Raw genomic sequence first — 12,738 nt, 5'->3', positions numbered from 1 at the left:
CATATTCTAAGCGCATAAAAAGATAAGACGCACAGTCTTTCTTTTTTTTTAGATTTCTGCATACAAATTTCCCGCAATTTTTCAGTACTATAATTAAAACACATAGGGCGTTGCGGGTATAGGGATTCTATGGTTTCAATGTCGGGTTTTTAAACATCAATACGTGAAGATTTTTTATATAATTTTTTCTGCAAGACAATGCTTTCATAATAAGAATAATCTTCTCCTTTATGCCATACTGACCAATTGATTTGCCTAAAATAAAACTTATCTTAGCGTTATTATAGTGTTAGCCCATATTATGAACATTAGGATTTTTACCAATTTAATTTCTTTTCTCATATTAATGTTGTCTTCGAATTATTTTCCAGGTAGGAAAGGACCCCAAAATGCCTGTTTACATATCAAAACTGCGCTAAATTGATAAATGCAGCAAGTAGGATTAAATAGTAGCATGGAATAAAATTCAACTACCTAGTCGCATACGGAAAAAATATTATATGATTCAAATTCTTTTATTTTAGTTCGAATTGAATTTTTGATTCGATTTACAACCAAAAAAATAATATCAAATTCAGTGATATCCAATGGGATGACTGCCATAACTATAGTTGATGGGTTGTTCCTGCTGGGCATTGACGTGAGTACGGGCTGCATAAATTAAGGCGGCCATAAATGCGGTATTGTTCATGATCATGGTGGTTAGAGTGGCCATCTTCAATACGGGTAGAATGAAGGGCAAAAATGTGCCCAAAAGTATGGCAGGCATAATCTGAAAGAAGGCACAGTAATGAAACATCAACAATTATTTTCCTTCAAAGTTGTTTTATATTTCAACTTACCATAACCGGTACGGCCATTTGTAGAATTGTTGTCTTATACGAATGTTTATCCTTTTTGATTTTCTTTTTGGGATTTTTGTGTTTTGACTTACCATCACCTTCATCATCCTCCAGACTAAGATTTCCGTGACCCTCCAGACTGCTGTCCAGCATGTTTTGGTCTTTCAGAGCCCCAGTGAATATTGACGTGTCCTGGGCACGACCCTCATGTTTGTGTTTATTTTCTACAGAAAAACAAAATAAATTGTAAGTTATTAAATTATCCGAAAATGGTATTAAGTTTTTTCTCCATACTTTTCTTAAAACTTAATTTCACTTTGTTGTTTTTGCTTGGTATAACTTTCACCATCAAACCCGGCAGGAATTGCAATTTGATATCGCGATTTTTAAAAAATCTCTGCAAACTAAATACCAATTTTTTATTCAATTCCTTATCGCTAAGTTTGCGAAATTTCTCCGATATCAAGCTGCCCATTTTATCTTCTTCACCAAAGAATTGTTGGAGAAAGTCTTTTGTTAGATTTCCCGTATTTGTCCAATTCTTGCGCTCCTCCAATTTTTGTAAAACAAATAATTTTGTACAACGTAAGGTACTGAAATCACGTAAACATTCATAAATACGCATTGGAATAGAATTACGAAATTGTGTTACGGTCATGCTGGCGGATGTTGGGGGTGATCGGTAGTAGTTTCTACTTTCGCTACTAGAGGCGTTAGGGTTGCCACTTCCGTTTGCTTGTTCTTCGTTGGTAGCGATCGCCGGAGGTTCTTGTATTTGCTGCTGTTTTTGTTCGAATTGGTTTGAGGGCCTGATAAGTATAGCTGCTACAGCAGCTATAAGAAACACAATATCCACACACGTTCCTCGCATTACGATCGAGGTGTAAATATGAAGTGTTTTTGTTGTTGTTCGTTTTGAGGTGGAAAATGTTTGCTTGAACGTTATTCTGTATTTTTTATTGGTTTGAGAATAATCCTTATTGAGTGGACAATTATTGTATCTGCGAGATTGGTTTGCTTTCCGCCTGCTTTTGTGGCGTTCGGCACACACGGAGTTGCTGATGGCTACTAAGCACAAATGTTTCTGTTGCATCAATTTTTCTCATTTCTGTTTTCTGCAACTAGATTAACTTTCTTTTCTGCACACATCGAAGACTTGTTTCTGTGCTTGTTTAGAGGTTACCTTGGAATCACTATGAATGCGAACAATGACTTTTATTAATAGGTGGATATTATTTGAATATTGTTCATACCCTACACTAGTATGGAATAGTTGGTAAGGAAACAAATAGTGATGTTATAAATCTTTAAGAAATTTCCCCCAAGGTTCTAGCGAATGTAAAAACTATTCTGAAAGTTATGGTAAGCGATTAAGGCATTTTACTTTAAACTATTGAGTAAATGAACAACATACAGTAACAATTTGTACAAATTGTTGGGTAAACGAACACACCTATACTGCGTTGATCTCCAAAATTCTTCTTTTAGATTTCAGATATTTTTGGGAAAATGTTTTTTTTTTCTTTTCACTTCAAAGTTTACTGTTGCAGTCAAAGCTCATGTTGTGCTGCAGTTTAGAAGATCTTAGTCTGGAGGATGTAGAAGGCGATGGTAAGAAGACAAAATTTATAAACATTCGTAGAAGACAACAATTGTACAAATGGCTGTACCGCCTATGGTTAGATGAAATATTGAAATTATGAAGGAAAATAATTGTTGATGTTTCATTAAATTCATTTTCTCAAGTCTTATTTTAGGCAAGGAGAAAAAGGTGTAACACATCGTACACATCGAGAAGCATCTATGTACGGACTAATTTTTTTTCCTATACATAGGCGGAGAACTTTCCTCTCTAACACTTCTAATTCCAGCATAACCGTGGAAGAAATATTGAACCAGATGGGAAAGGCGTATAATACTCGTAGTACAGGTCTAATACATGTTTGGTATAACATCAATTTTGATTTAATTGGTAGTGATTTATTTTGTAGAAGAGTTCCAAACGACCCCATTATGCTATAAGCCTTTCCCATAAGAATCCATGCATGTTCATTAAATTTGACTAATTTATTAATTGTTACTCCCAAATACTTAAGGCTTCAAAAGGAGATTCCGCATGGGCATATAATAAACAGTCGTCGGCATAAAGTACACTCAGAGACTTATTAGTTTAATGTGGAAAATCATACATGTATATTAGGGTGGGGCGATTTGTGTGGAAGGAAAAAAACCTTAATGAGCCCTTCGCGTTTCTGATTCCTGGGATTGAACTGAGCAAAAAAGTCCACTGGACCATATATCTACCGTGAAAATCGAGCCTCCCGATTTTGACTTTAAGTTTTTTATTGACGTTTTTTGGATATTTTGGCATATAACAGCCAAACCATTGAGATTTTCGATCCAACACAAAGACAAACATTGTAGCCAAGACAATAATTGAAAACTCTCTAATACATCGCAAAAGCATTGGAACGCTCCTTCAGACAGTTTTGGCCTTAAGAATGTGCAAACTTTTCGGAAAATGTCGATAAATGACATTGTGCTACAAAATTTGACCCGAAAAATATTCAAGTGTTCTGATGCAAAATTATATCGTGTTGGAATCCATGGACAACGACAATGGCTTTAGTTGCGTTGGGTCACTTCGTTTTATTTTTTTTAAACCGGTAAGAGTAGTGAACATCTGGGTTTCTTACATTTTCAAATTTTAACGGGCATATCTTATTTTTTCCACAACGGATTTCTTTTGATCCTTCTTCCTTTTAAAGGGGTGAATAATGTCTTTTGAATAAGCTATTATTGTTTTAAATCGGTTAACAAATGGCTAAGTTATAGTGGTTTATGTCTGAAAACCCCCACAAAAAACCTATAAAGGAATTTCTCATAATTTTCAAAAATATAATGTTTTTTTGTTTTGTTCAATATTTATTTCGAAAATTATGAGAAATTCCTTTATAGGTTTTTTGTGGGGTTTTTCAAACATAAACCACTATCACTTAGCCATTTGTTAACCGATTTAAAACAATAATAGCTTATTCAAAAGACATTATTCACCCCTTTAAAAGGAAGAAGGATCAAAAGAAATCCGTTGTGGAAAAAATAAGATATGCCCGTTTAAATTTGAAAATGTAAGAAACCCAGATGTTCACTACTCTTACCGGTTTAAAAAAATAAAACGAAGTGACCCAACGCAACTAAAGCCATTGTCGTTGTCCATGGATTCCAACACGATATAATTTTGCATCAGAACACTTGAATATTTTTCGGGTCAAATTTTGTAGCACAATGTCATTTATCGACATTTTCCGAAAAGTTTGCACATTCTTAAGGCCAAAACTGTCTGAAGGAGCGTTCCAATGCTTTTGCGATGTATAAGAGAGTTTTCAATTACTGTCTTGGCTACAATGTTTGTCTTTGTGTTGGATCGAAAATCTCAATGGTTTGGCTATTATATGCCAAAATATCCAAAAAACGTCAATAAAAAACTTAAAGTCAAAATCGGGAGGCTCGATTTTCACGGTAGATATATGGTCCAGTGGACTTTTTTGCTCAGTTCAACCCCAGGAATCAGAAACGCGAAGGGCCCATTAAGGTTTTCAAATCGCCCCGGCCTAACGGGTATATTAATTATTTAAATTTAAAACAAAAAAAATTAAGTCGGGAAATTTTGTATGTGTTTGCATTTTGTACAAAAACTGTATTTTCTTAAATAATACAAATATTTTTGTAAAAAATCAGCCGATTTTGTCAAAAATATGTTCGCCTGCGGCCGCTTTTCGGTTTTATAAAAGTATTTGCAATTTTTTAGAAAACCGTTGTATTTAGTAAAACTGAAAATATTTTTGTAACAAAAAATCAAAAAATATATTCGGCTGCGGCGTTTTTGAATTTTATAACATTAGTTGCAATTTTTAGAAAAACTTTGTATTTTCTAAAATTGTGAAAATATTTTTGTTAGATTTTAGGTTTTAAAAAATATTTGCATATTTTTACAAAAAGTGTGTAGTTTCTTAAATTTTTTAATTTATATTTTTATTTTTTCAAACAGAGTTAGAAAAAATGGAGAGTAGAAGTGCTTTTAGTATGTTAAAATTATAAAAAGTTAGTTATATATTACGGACTTTGGTACGAATATTTTTGAAAATCCTTTTTGCAAATACACCCCAAATTTATTGATTCAATTACATCCCAAATTTAAGTGAATAAATATTTTGGGCGTAAATGGATGTATTTTCGGTGTTTGGGGTGATTTGCCAAATGCACCCTAATTTCAGAAATGCATTTTGGCCCCAATTTTGGGACATAAATGTAATATTTTTTGGGACCAAATTTCCTAGTTTGGTGCCTTTTTATATTGGGGCCATTTTTCAAATTGAAAAAAACACAGCAAAAATTGGGGTCCATTTTCATTTGGGGTGTTTTTTCATGGGGCCTTATTTCAGTACGCCGTTTGGAACATTTAAACATCATCCAACGTATTCCATGAATCAAACGGAATCAAATGTCCTTTTCTTTCTGTCTCAACTAAATATATATCTTTAAGGACCCTTTGATCCAGACGAGCTACTCTAGCCTAAGGGGGGAACCTGCCGTTACACTTCAACTCAGGGATTATAGGCACTCGTATATTTACTCCAATTTACTCGACCAGATGCCCTGTGCTATCGCCGGTTGTTTATTTCTTTTCGCAGCTACAAAAATATATCCATGTCCTATAAATTGTCAAATCCACTAACGTCAAATAAAAAAACACACATTTTCCTTAAGCCAAAGTTTTAAGTACCATTGCAAATTAGGTTTAATGCACAATAAATATATGTAGGTGGTGTATCATTGTCGGTTTAGCTGGACCCAACATTAATTTTTTTCACATTACTTGTTATTCCTATCAAGAATTATCAATTAAACTTCTGTGAAGATTGTCTTTCTATTTTCCATTTTCTTCTGACTGCGATGATGCTACCGAAAATAGATGTTGTTTGCCTACTTCCCCTCATCAACTGGTTTTCCTTGGCTGCAAGCTTTTCTTTGTTCAGTTTTGTGTTTTTTTCATTTTCCAGTAAAAATTAAGGCAGATGATCTCAATGCCACACCACCAAACCACATCAGATGAATGAATGGCAATGCCGGAGTTAAATGGCATTATGGTTGCCACAAACAACAGGAACCACAAAATAAAACAGAATTGATGACCCAGTTACAGTTTTCGGCCAGTGGGCCAAATAGAGACTGCGTCGTCGTCCACTTGTCTGTGAGAGTGAGCGTTCAATGAAACTTGTTTCTATGATATTTTCTTTACATCTGCTTGATGGATGCGCCTGTTTCAGTCAGGTTCATTATACTAAGAGCTACCCAGTTTAGCATGCATGCATACGCGTGCAGCTGTTCTAGTTTTAATTGCCAATGATTTGTTTTTTGTTGTTCCTTAGATTGTTTTCTATTTTGATCATCCATCGCTCATAATAATATTTCGCCATAAATTTTGATTTGCAATTTCATTTGTTCTGTTCTTTTTTTTTTCATTTTCAGTATTGGGTTGTGGCTCTTGTGTGCCAATAAAGATAATATCGAAATAAATCGTGCGTTGTGCTATTTGTGATTTTGTTGTGCCATAAATTGATTCAATATTTACTCAGCGGGAATTAGTTTTTATCGAATGTTTGTTTTTATAGATGTTATTGCTTGGAATAGTTATTGAATACAGGTTATAGATTAGAGCAATCAAAACAATGATATTTGTGTTTTGATTTTGTATAAACATGCATCAAAGGGCGATTTGTATATATGTATATTTGGCCTTGTGCTATACAGTTCATGTCTGAAAGATATCCCAAAAAACGTCAAATTGCTTTAAATTACAAAAGCCTGATACTGATTTGTTACAAAAAAACTTACTTACATAGGGAATCTGTTTGTGCACAAGACATTTGTCTCATACGCCAAACTAAGATCTCTTGTCTTGGCCTACCGATCTTCGCTACCACTTTGTGAGTCATATTCACACGCATTAGCTGGGGCATCTTCGTTCATTCCCAATATTATTATGCCCCTTATTTTATTACCATCCTATTTATGGCGGCACCGAAGTATATAAGGCCATTATTAAATACCTCAAAATTTCAGTTACCAACTTCCACTGTTGGTCTGAATCTTATCGCCGTTAAATGTCAGACCCAATGTAGCAGATTCTTTGTCTACTTTTATAATCGACCCATGATGTCAATGTCATCGGCATAAACATCGCTTATTATTATTATTAGCAACGCAACTATGTTCGTGTATTATTGCAGTTATCATGTTGTGGTTCCTTTGTATCCAGCCTCCACAATTCGGCATCCTGGACTGGTTGCGTCCATAAAGAATCAGGAGACAGTTGGGGTTAGCTGGGCAGCTAAACACGTGTCGGGTATCGTGGTATCAATTCGGGTCCAATACGAATTGAGACGGTTGCTGCAATGGACGAGGGATGCTCCCCAAGTACGACATTCACATTGCGTCTCTGTACTGCCTGCGTGAATTCTATCCAAGCCTGCCTGATAGGTCTAGAGGTTATCGTTTATACCTTTGGACCTCTCTCTCTAGATCATGAAGATATCTCCAGACGTACCTGGCTGGGGGAAGGCTCTCCATTATATCGTGGCAGGGATGCTCACAGCGATAACACCTAACCAATGAATCCATGTTGATGTAGGGCAACTGTAAAACAATTTCTCCTCATGGGAAGGAGGAGTGCCTCTAGAATCTTTGCTAGTGGTGACAGGAAGGAAATCGGCCTGCATGATTCAGCTCAGCAGGCATCCTTCAGTAGCGGGACCACTCTGCCGGTTAAAATAACACGCTCAGCTCTTTGGGTCAGTTACTCTCACGTCGTTAATCCTGCACCAATGTTTGCGTTCTTCAGGTGGTCTAGCTACTATTTCCGGTTATCGTTTATACCTTTGGACCTCTCTCTCTAGATCATGAAGATATCTCCAGACGTACCTGGCTGGGGGAAGCCTCCCCATTAAATCGTGGCAGGGATGCTCACTGCGATAACACCCAAGCAATGAATCCATGTTGATGTAGGGCAACAGTAAAACAGTTTCTCCTCATAGGAAGGAGGAGCGCCTCTAGAATCTTTGCTAGTGGCGACAGGAAGGACATCGGCGGGACCACTCTGCCGGTTAAAATAGCACGCTCACCTCTTTGGGCCAGTTACTGTCACGTCGTTAATCCTGCACCAATGTTTGCGTTCTTCAGGTGGTATAGCTACTATTTCCGCTTATATTCGACTACTAGCCTGTGGACTTCAAGAGTCAGTTCACTAACTCTTGGGTCTTCAGGGTTCGTACGACGAGGCTCATCACGGACATTTGCTAGTCTTGTCGGATATTCAACCTGCTGGTATGTAGTGAGCGGCTGCTGCTGTGATGATGTCTCGGAAAGTTCTCTCAGTTCCCGAGGATCTGAGGGAATGGGCAGCTCTCTGAGATCCTTCGCCAGAACGTTGCAAGCTACAGGTGGCGGTGAGTTTTGTTTCTGGGATCGCGGCGAAAATTATGTTTTTCAACATATAAAATCCACAATCTCGCTGACCTTATTAATAAACAAGAACTTCCGGCACGGACCAAAAGAGTAGGCATTCCCGGGTAAATTGCCGTGAAATAATACACGAACGCAACATTTTTGAGGTGACGCCCTGGTCCGAGATTCCTCCGAGTCAATCCGATGCATAGAACCTGCAGCCGTGGGATTGATTGTGTCTCTTTTATTTAGATCTCCCTCATCAGGATATCGAATTCAGATATGATTTGGAAAATCTTTCCATGTGCATATGGTAATATTCAAAAAAGTTTTGCAATCGTTGAAGTTGAGGTTTACCATTTAATAAGTCGCGAACTGTTAATATATTTTATAAAATATGAATATATTTATATTAATTGAAGTGTTTTAGCCACGATCTCATAATATGGACCATAACAAATAATTTTCGTGGAAGCTGCGTTGGTGGTAATATTAAAAAATAGGTAAAAATGTGTTGAAGTTTACAAGTTTTTTTGTGTTCTTTCTTGATTTCTGGTCAAACCACGGAAAATTCAGACATAAGCTCAAAGAAAGAATTGAAGAATACCCCTTGGGCAACATGGTTCTAATGTATGACTTCTCGATATATACACTGCATCCCCCTAAAATCGATGCTGACATTTTGAAGTTTTGAAAACTGGGTTTTTCGAATTTTTCTTATAAATAGTGGGTGCAACTAGATAATAATCCAAACTAGTTTATAGGATTGTAGAACTCGCGATTCTACGTCGTTCAATGTATATCTCATGAGTGTGCTCCGTACAGCTTCCTAGTAATAGGAGTCCAAAGGCGAAAATTTGGTGCGTAAATTTTCTGAAAAAACCTATTTTTTGGCTTTAAAATTTACAACTGTCGTACAGGTACCCCTGAACTCCGCGTGATTTTAGTTTTTTTACGTGCCGGATCTAATGAGCTCTTCCGCGGTCGAATCCATCCACTAAAACGACGGATATAGATACCTTGAAAGTAGGAAAATCTGCAAAAATATATTTTTAAAATTCCGCGAATTGAACCGCGATTTTCTTTGATTATTTTTGCATAAATGTAATCCTTTATACGCGATTATAATATTTGCCAAAAAGGTGTGTCACAAATTACAAAGATTCAGGAGTAATATCCCTATTTATCCCAAAATAGAATGCGGTGGCACATCCGCAGTTCTTGACGAATCTGTCTAAAATAATTTATATTGACGTATTTTTAATAGGGGGCCATTGAAATCGGATGCACCTTATAATCATATGCACATCGCGTAATTTTTGCCCACTTGAAGGTTTTTTGAATAGTAAGATGCAACTGATGGCACACTTTGGCCGCTGAATGAAACATGGGAAAATCCATGCATATTGATAGACATGGACTCCCTGTATCCGAAAAGCACATGCACCTCAACCGATTTAAACCAGTTCGCGAATTATTCGGTTTTTAACTTCTATGTGTTTTCTTTGATTGTAATTTCAATATTACTCTCTACTTCTTATTTCTATTGCTTATCACAGAAAGCAAATATACTTTCACGATGACTAATTACTTTTCTCGTAGAAGTTAAAGCAAAATACTTCAGGATTTGAGTCGAAATTTAGCGAAATAATAGAATGACTCCCAACATTTATTTTTAAAATTTTTCGTATTTTACCAAAAATATATTTTTTAAATAATTTCCAACAATAAGTTTCCGTTCTTTGTTGTTGCTGTAATATGCAAGTTATAAACGCGATCTTTATAATTTTGGTATCACAATTTTCTACGCGTTGTCTAGATTCTGTACGTATTTTTAAATTATTTTTTTAGAGATTTTTTGGACTCTGATTTAGAATAAATAAAATTTATTCCAAGATTTCTTCAATATTTTTTGATTTTCCGCGAAAATAAAAATAAATTTAGCAACTAATTTAGCATCTACGGATAGATATCAAATGCTGCTAACGATTCATATATACATGTTCTTATTACAACACAATAGGAATTTTTAAATATTTTTTTCTTTACAAGAAAGTAAAACCGCATATAACTTTTGAGTGCAGCATCCAATTTTGTGAACGCGAACAGATTTGAAACCACGATTTTTTTCGTAACCCATGTACCAAAAATGGCGGATGTGCTCGCCAAAAAAGTTTTTAATTTTTTTTCTATGTAATTGCAAAGGAAATTTGAAATTTACCATATCTTGAGTCAGGATTTGACTAAATTGAAAATGTTTGCGAGATCTGAAACCAAATCGATATTCCATTATTATTTCACTGGTCTTGGCCTTTAGCCGTTCCATATTACACTGGATAGAATGCTTTGGATGATTTAGCATTCTTGATGACTTTCGGAACATCATCCAACAGATATATGGCGATTTGCTGCAGCATCGATGATGTGTCGGAACGTCCTTTCTGCTACCAGAACTTCAGAGGGGTTGGACAGATCTCTGAAGCGGTGATTAGTGACCTCTCTGAAACTCGGCTTAGCTTTCCGATGATTGATGAAAGTGCGACGTTCAGAGGTGATGAAATCGGGCGGTCTGTGATGGACAAAATTATGGGGGCAAAACGATGATTGTCTGGCGAACTGTGACACTCTCGACTAATTCTGGTAGGGGCGTCCTCATTGACTATGCAAAACGTAGAGGTACAAACATGCTCTGCCAGCACTATTCCAGTCCTCGGGTTGTTTCCTATCACAAATGTCACAACTCATGTTGAGCATTAAAGCACCCAAGACCGACTGTTATAATCTTCCAAAAGTGGGCTAATGGTGGACCTATCAGCTTTTTATCAGCGGGATGTATACGTTGAGTCTGACGGTTATTCCCATACAGTAAGACTTACGCGAGATATGTCTGTATTGAACTGGTGCAATAAGAAAGCTAATCCCCATTTTTACTTCTGGTGCGATCCTTCCTGCAGTTGTTGTTGAGCTTGGTTTCCTGCACCGTTGCTACCAAGATATTCTTCCGACTCATGAAATCCACTATTTCCTCGATTTTACATCGGAGAACCCATTCCCGATATCTATTGCATCATGTAGATGTTTGAGTGTGTGGATACTCCTGGGTTTTCCTCCGACCCGGCACAGACCAAAAGAATCTGGAGCAGGCATTCCTGGATATGTTGTTTCCAAAGAAAAACGATACAAATACAAACATGTGTACACTGAGGTGGCAGCCGCTGGCCTGGAAATGAGTATTTGGCTCCAGCTCATTTCAGTATCAAAGAACCCGTCGCCGTAGGATTAATGTAAGTGTCGCTAAGTGTCCTGTTTTACATCTAACTTTGTCTCACTTTTTTGTATTTAAAATTTTACTCGATCACATAAAAATGTCTTAATATGGCATGGAAAAGCGTTACAATTTTTTCTTTGCAATTTTAGTGAGAGTTGTCACTGTCATCGGTGGAGAAAATTAATTATTCTTATAGTTATGTTGTTGGAATGCATCTGTATCACACTGCCGGCTAATGAATGCCGTTCTTGTTTTAGAAAATGTCAAGTATGTCGTTGTCTCCTTGTGTCGATATCTTCCAATTAAGACAAGTTAATAACTTTAACAATTTCGTTTTCTAAATTAAGTGGTTCGCTTTCGTCGCTTTCATTAAGCCATCCATCGTTGCGTGATGGACAAGAAGTTTAGACCACATTAAACTCTATAAACACCAACAACAGCAATAAATTATGATTGATGTTGGTGTTGAAAAAGTCGCTTGTAAAGTTATCATTATTATGTATAGTTTTATTCTACTGACACTCTATATAATAATTATATGTTGGTATAGGATGGTTTACAATTGTGCGGCTAGCTAATGTTTACTGCAAAAGAACTGTATTGTAAGTTGAGCAGTGAACTAGATAGGGGAAGAGGAACTATTGGAATTACTATTGTGATATTAGATCAAATTTCAAAGTTTATTGCGAATTCCCATAATGACATTATCGACTTTTGGTAATTAATGTGCGCTTTGATGCCGTTTACATTGTAATAAAATTAGTTTTCCACCATGGTGTACACCAAATATAGTGTACATACAGTATGGATAAAAAAATCCGGCAGACAATACTAATTGAAAATCTTGTTTAATAGAAAAAAGGATAACCAGTTTGTTTGGAAAAGCAAATCAGAATCAATTAAAATGGTAACGTCTACACGCAGAGAAAAAAAATATGATTGATCCAACAATATTCGACGAGCAAAATATGTATTGTAAAGATATTGTTAAATTCCAAATGTAGTATTGTGATTCCAACAATTGGGTTTTGTTAAATCCAAAAATAGTTTTTGTCAACTGGACAATAGTTCTCTCTTTTCTTCGACAATTTTTTCTCTTCTCTCGCTATTCGATGCCGTGTTGAA

The 12,738-nt window shown here is 36.1% G+C and overlaps 1 protein-coding gene across 1 annotated transcript in view; it reads right to left on the bottom strand.

The window, feature by feature from the left end:
• Positions 1 to 499: 499 nt before the first annotated feature.
• The window catches only part of LOC141390089 (uncharacterized), a 175,209-nt gene continuing 162,970 nt past the window's right edge, over positions 500 to 12,738 (bottom strand). The window contains exons 2-4 of the mRNA XM_073962589.1: positions 1,137 to 2,035; positions 843 to 1,066; positions 500 to 772 (exon numbers count right to left, since the gene is read on the bottom strand). Of these exons, the coding sequence (XP_073818690.1) occupies positions 575 to 772; positions 843 to 1,066; positions 1,137 to 1,935 (1,221 nt within the window). The 5' untranslated portion in view covers positions 1,936 to 2,035 and the 3' untranslated portion in view covers positions 500 to 574. The remainder of the gene's footprint in view (positions 773 to 842; positions 1,067 to 1,136; positions 2,036 to 12,738) is intronic.

This window comes from Musca autumnalis, unplaced genomic scaffold, assembly GCF_047663935.1.
Source record: "Musca autumnalis isolate F117 unplaced genomic scaffold, ASM4766393v1 scaffold_1, whole genome shotgun sequence".
NCBI classification, from domain to species: Eukaryota; Metazoa; Arthropoda; class Insecta; order Diptera; family Muscidae; genus Musca; species Musca autumnalis.
This window is presented reverse-complemented; position numbering and strand designations above follow the sequence as displayed.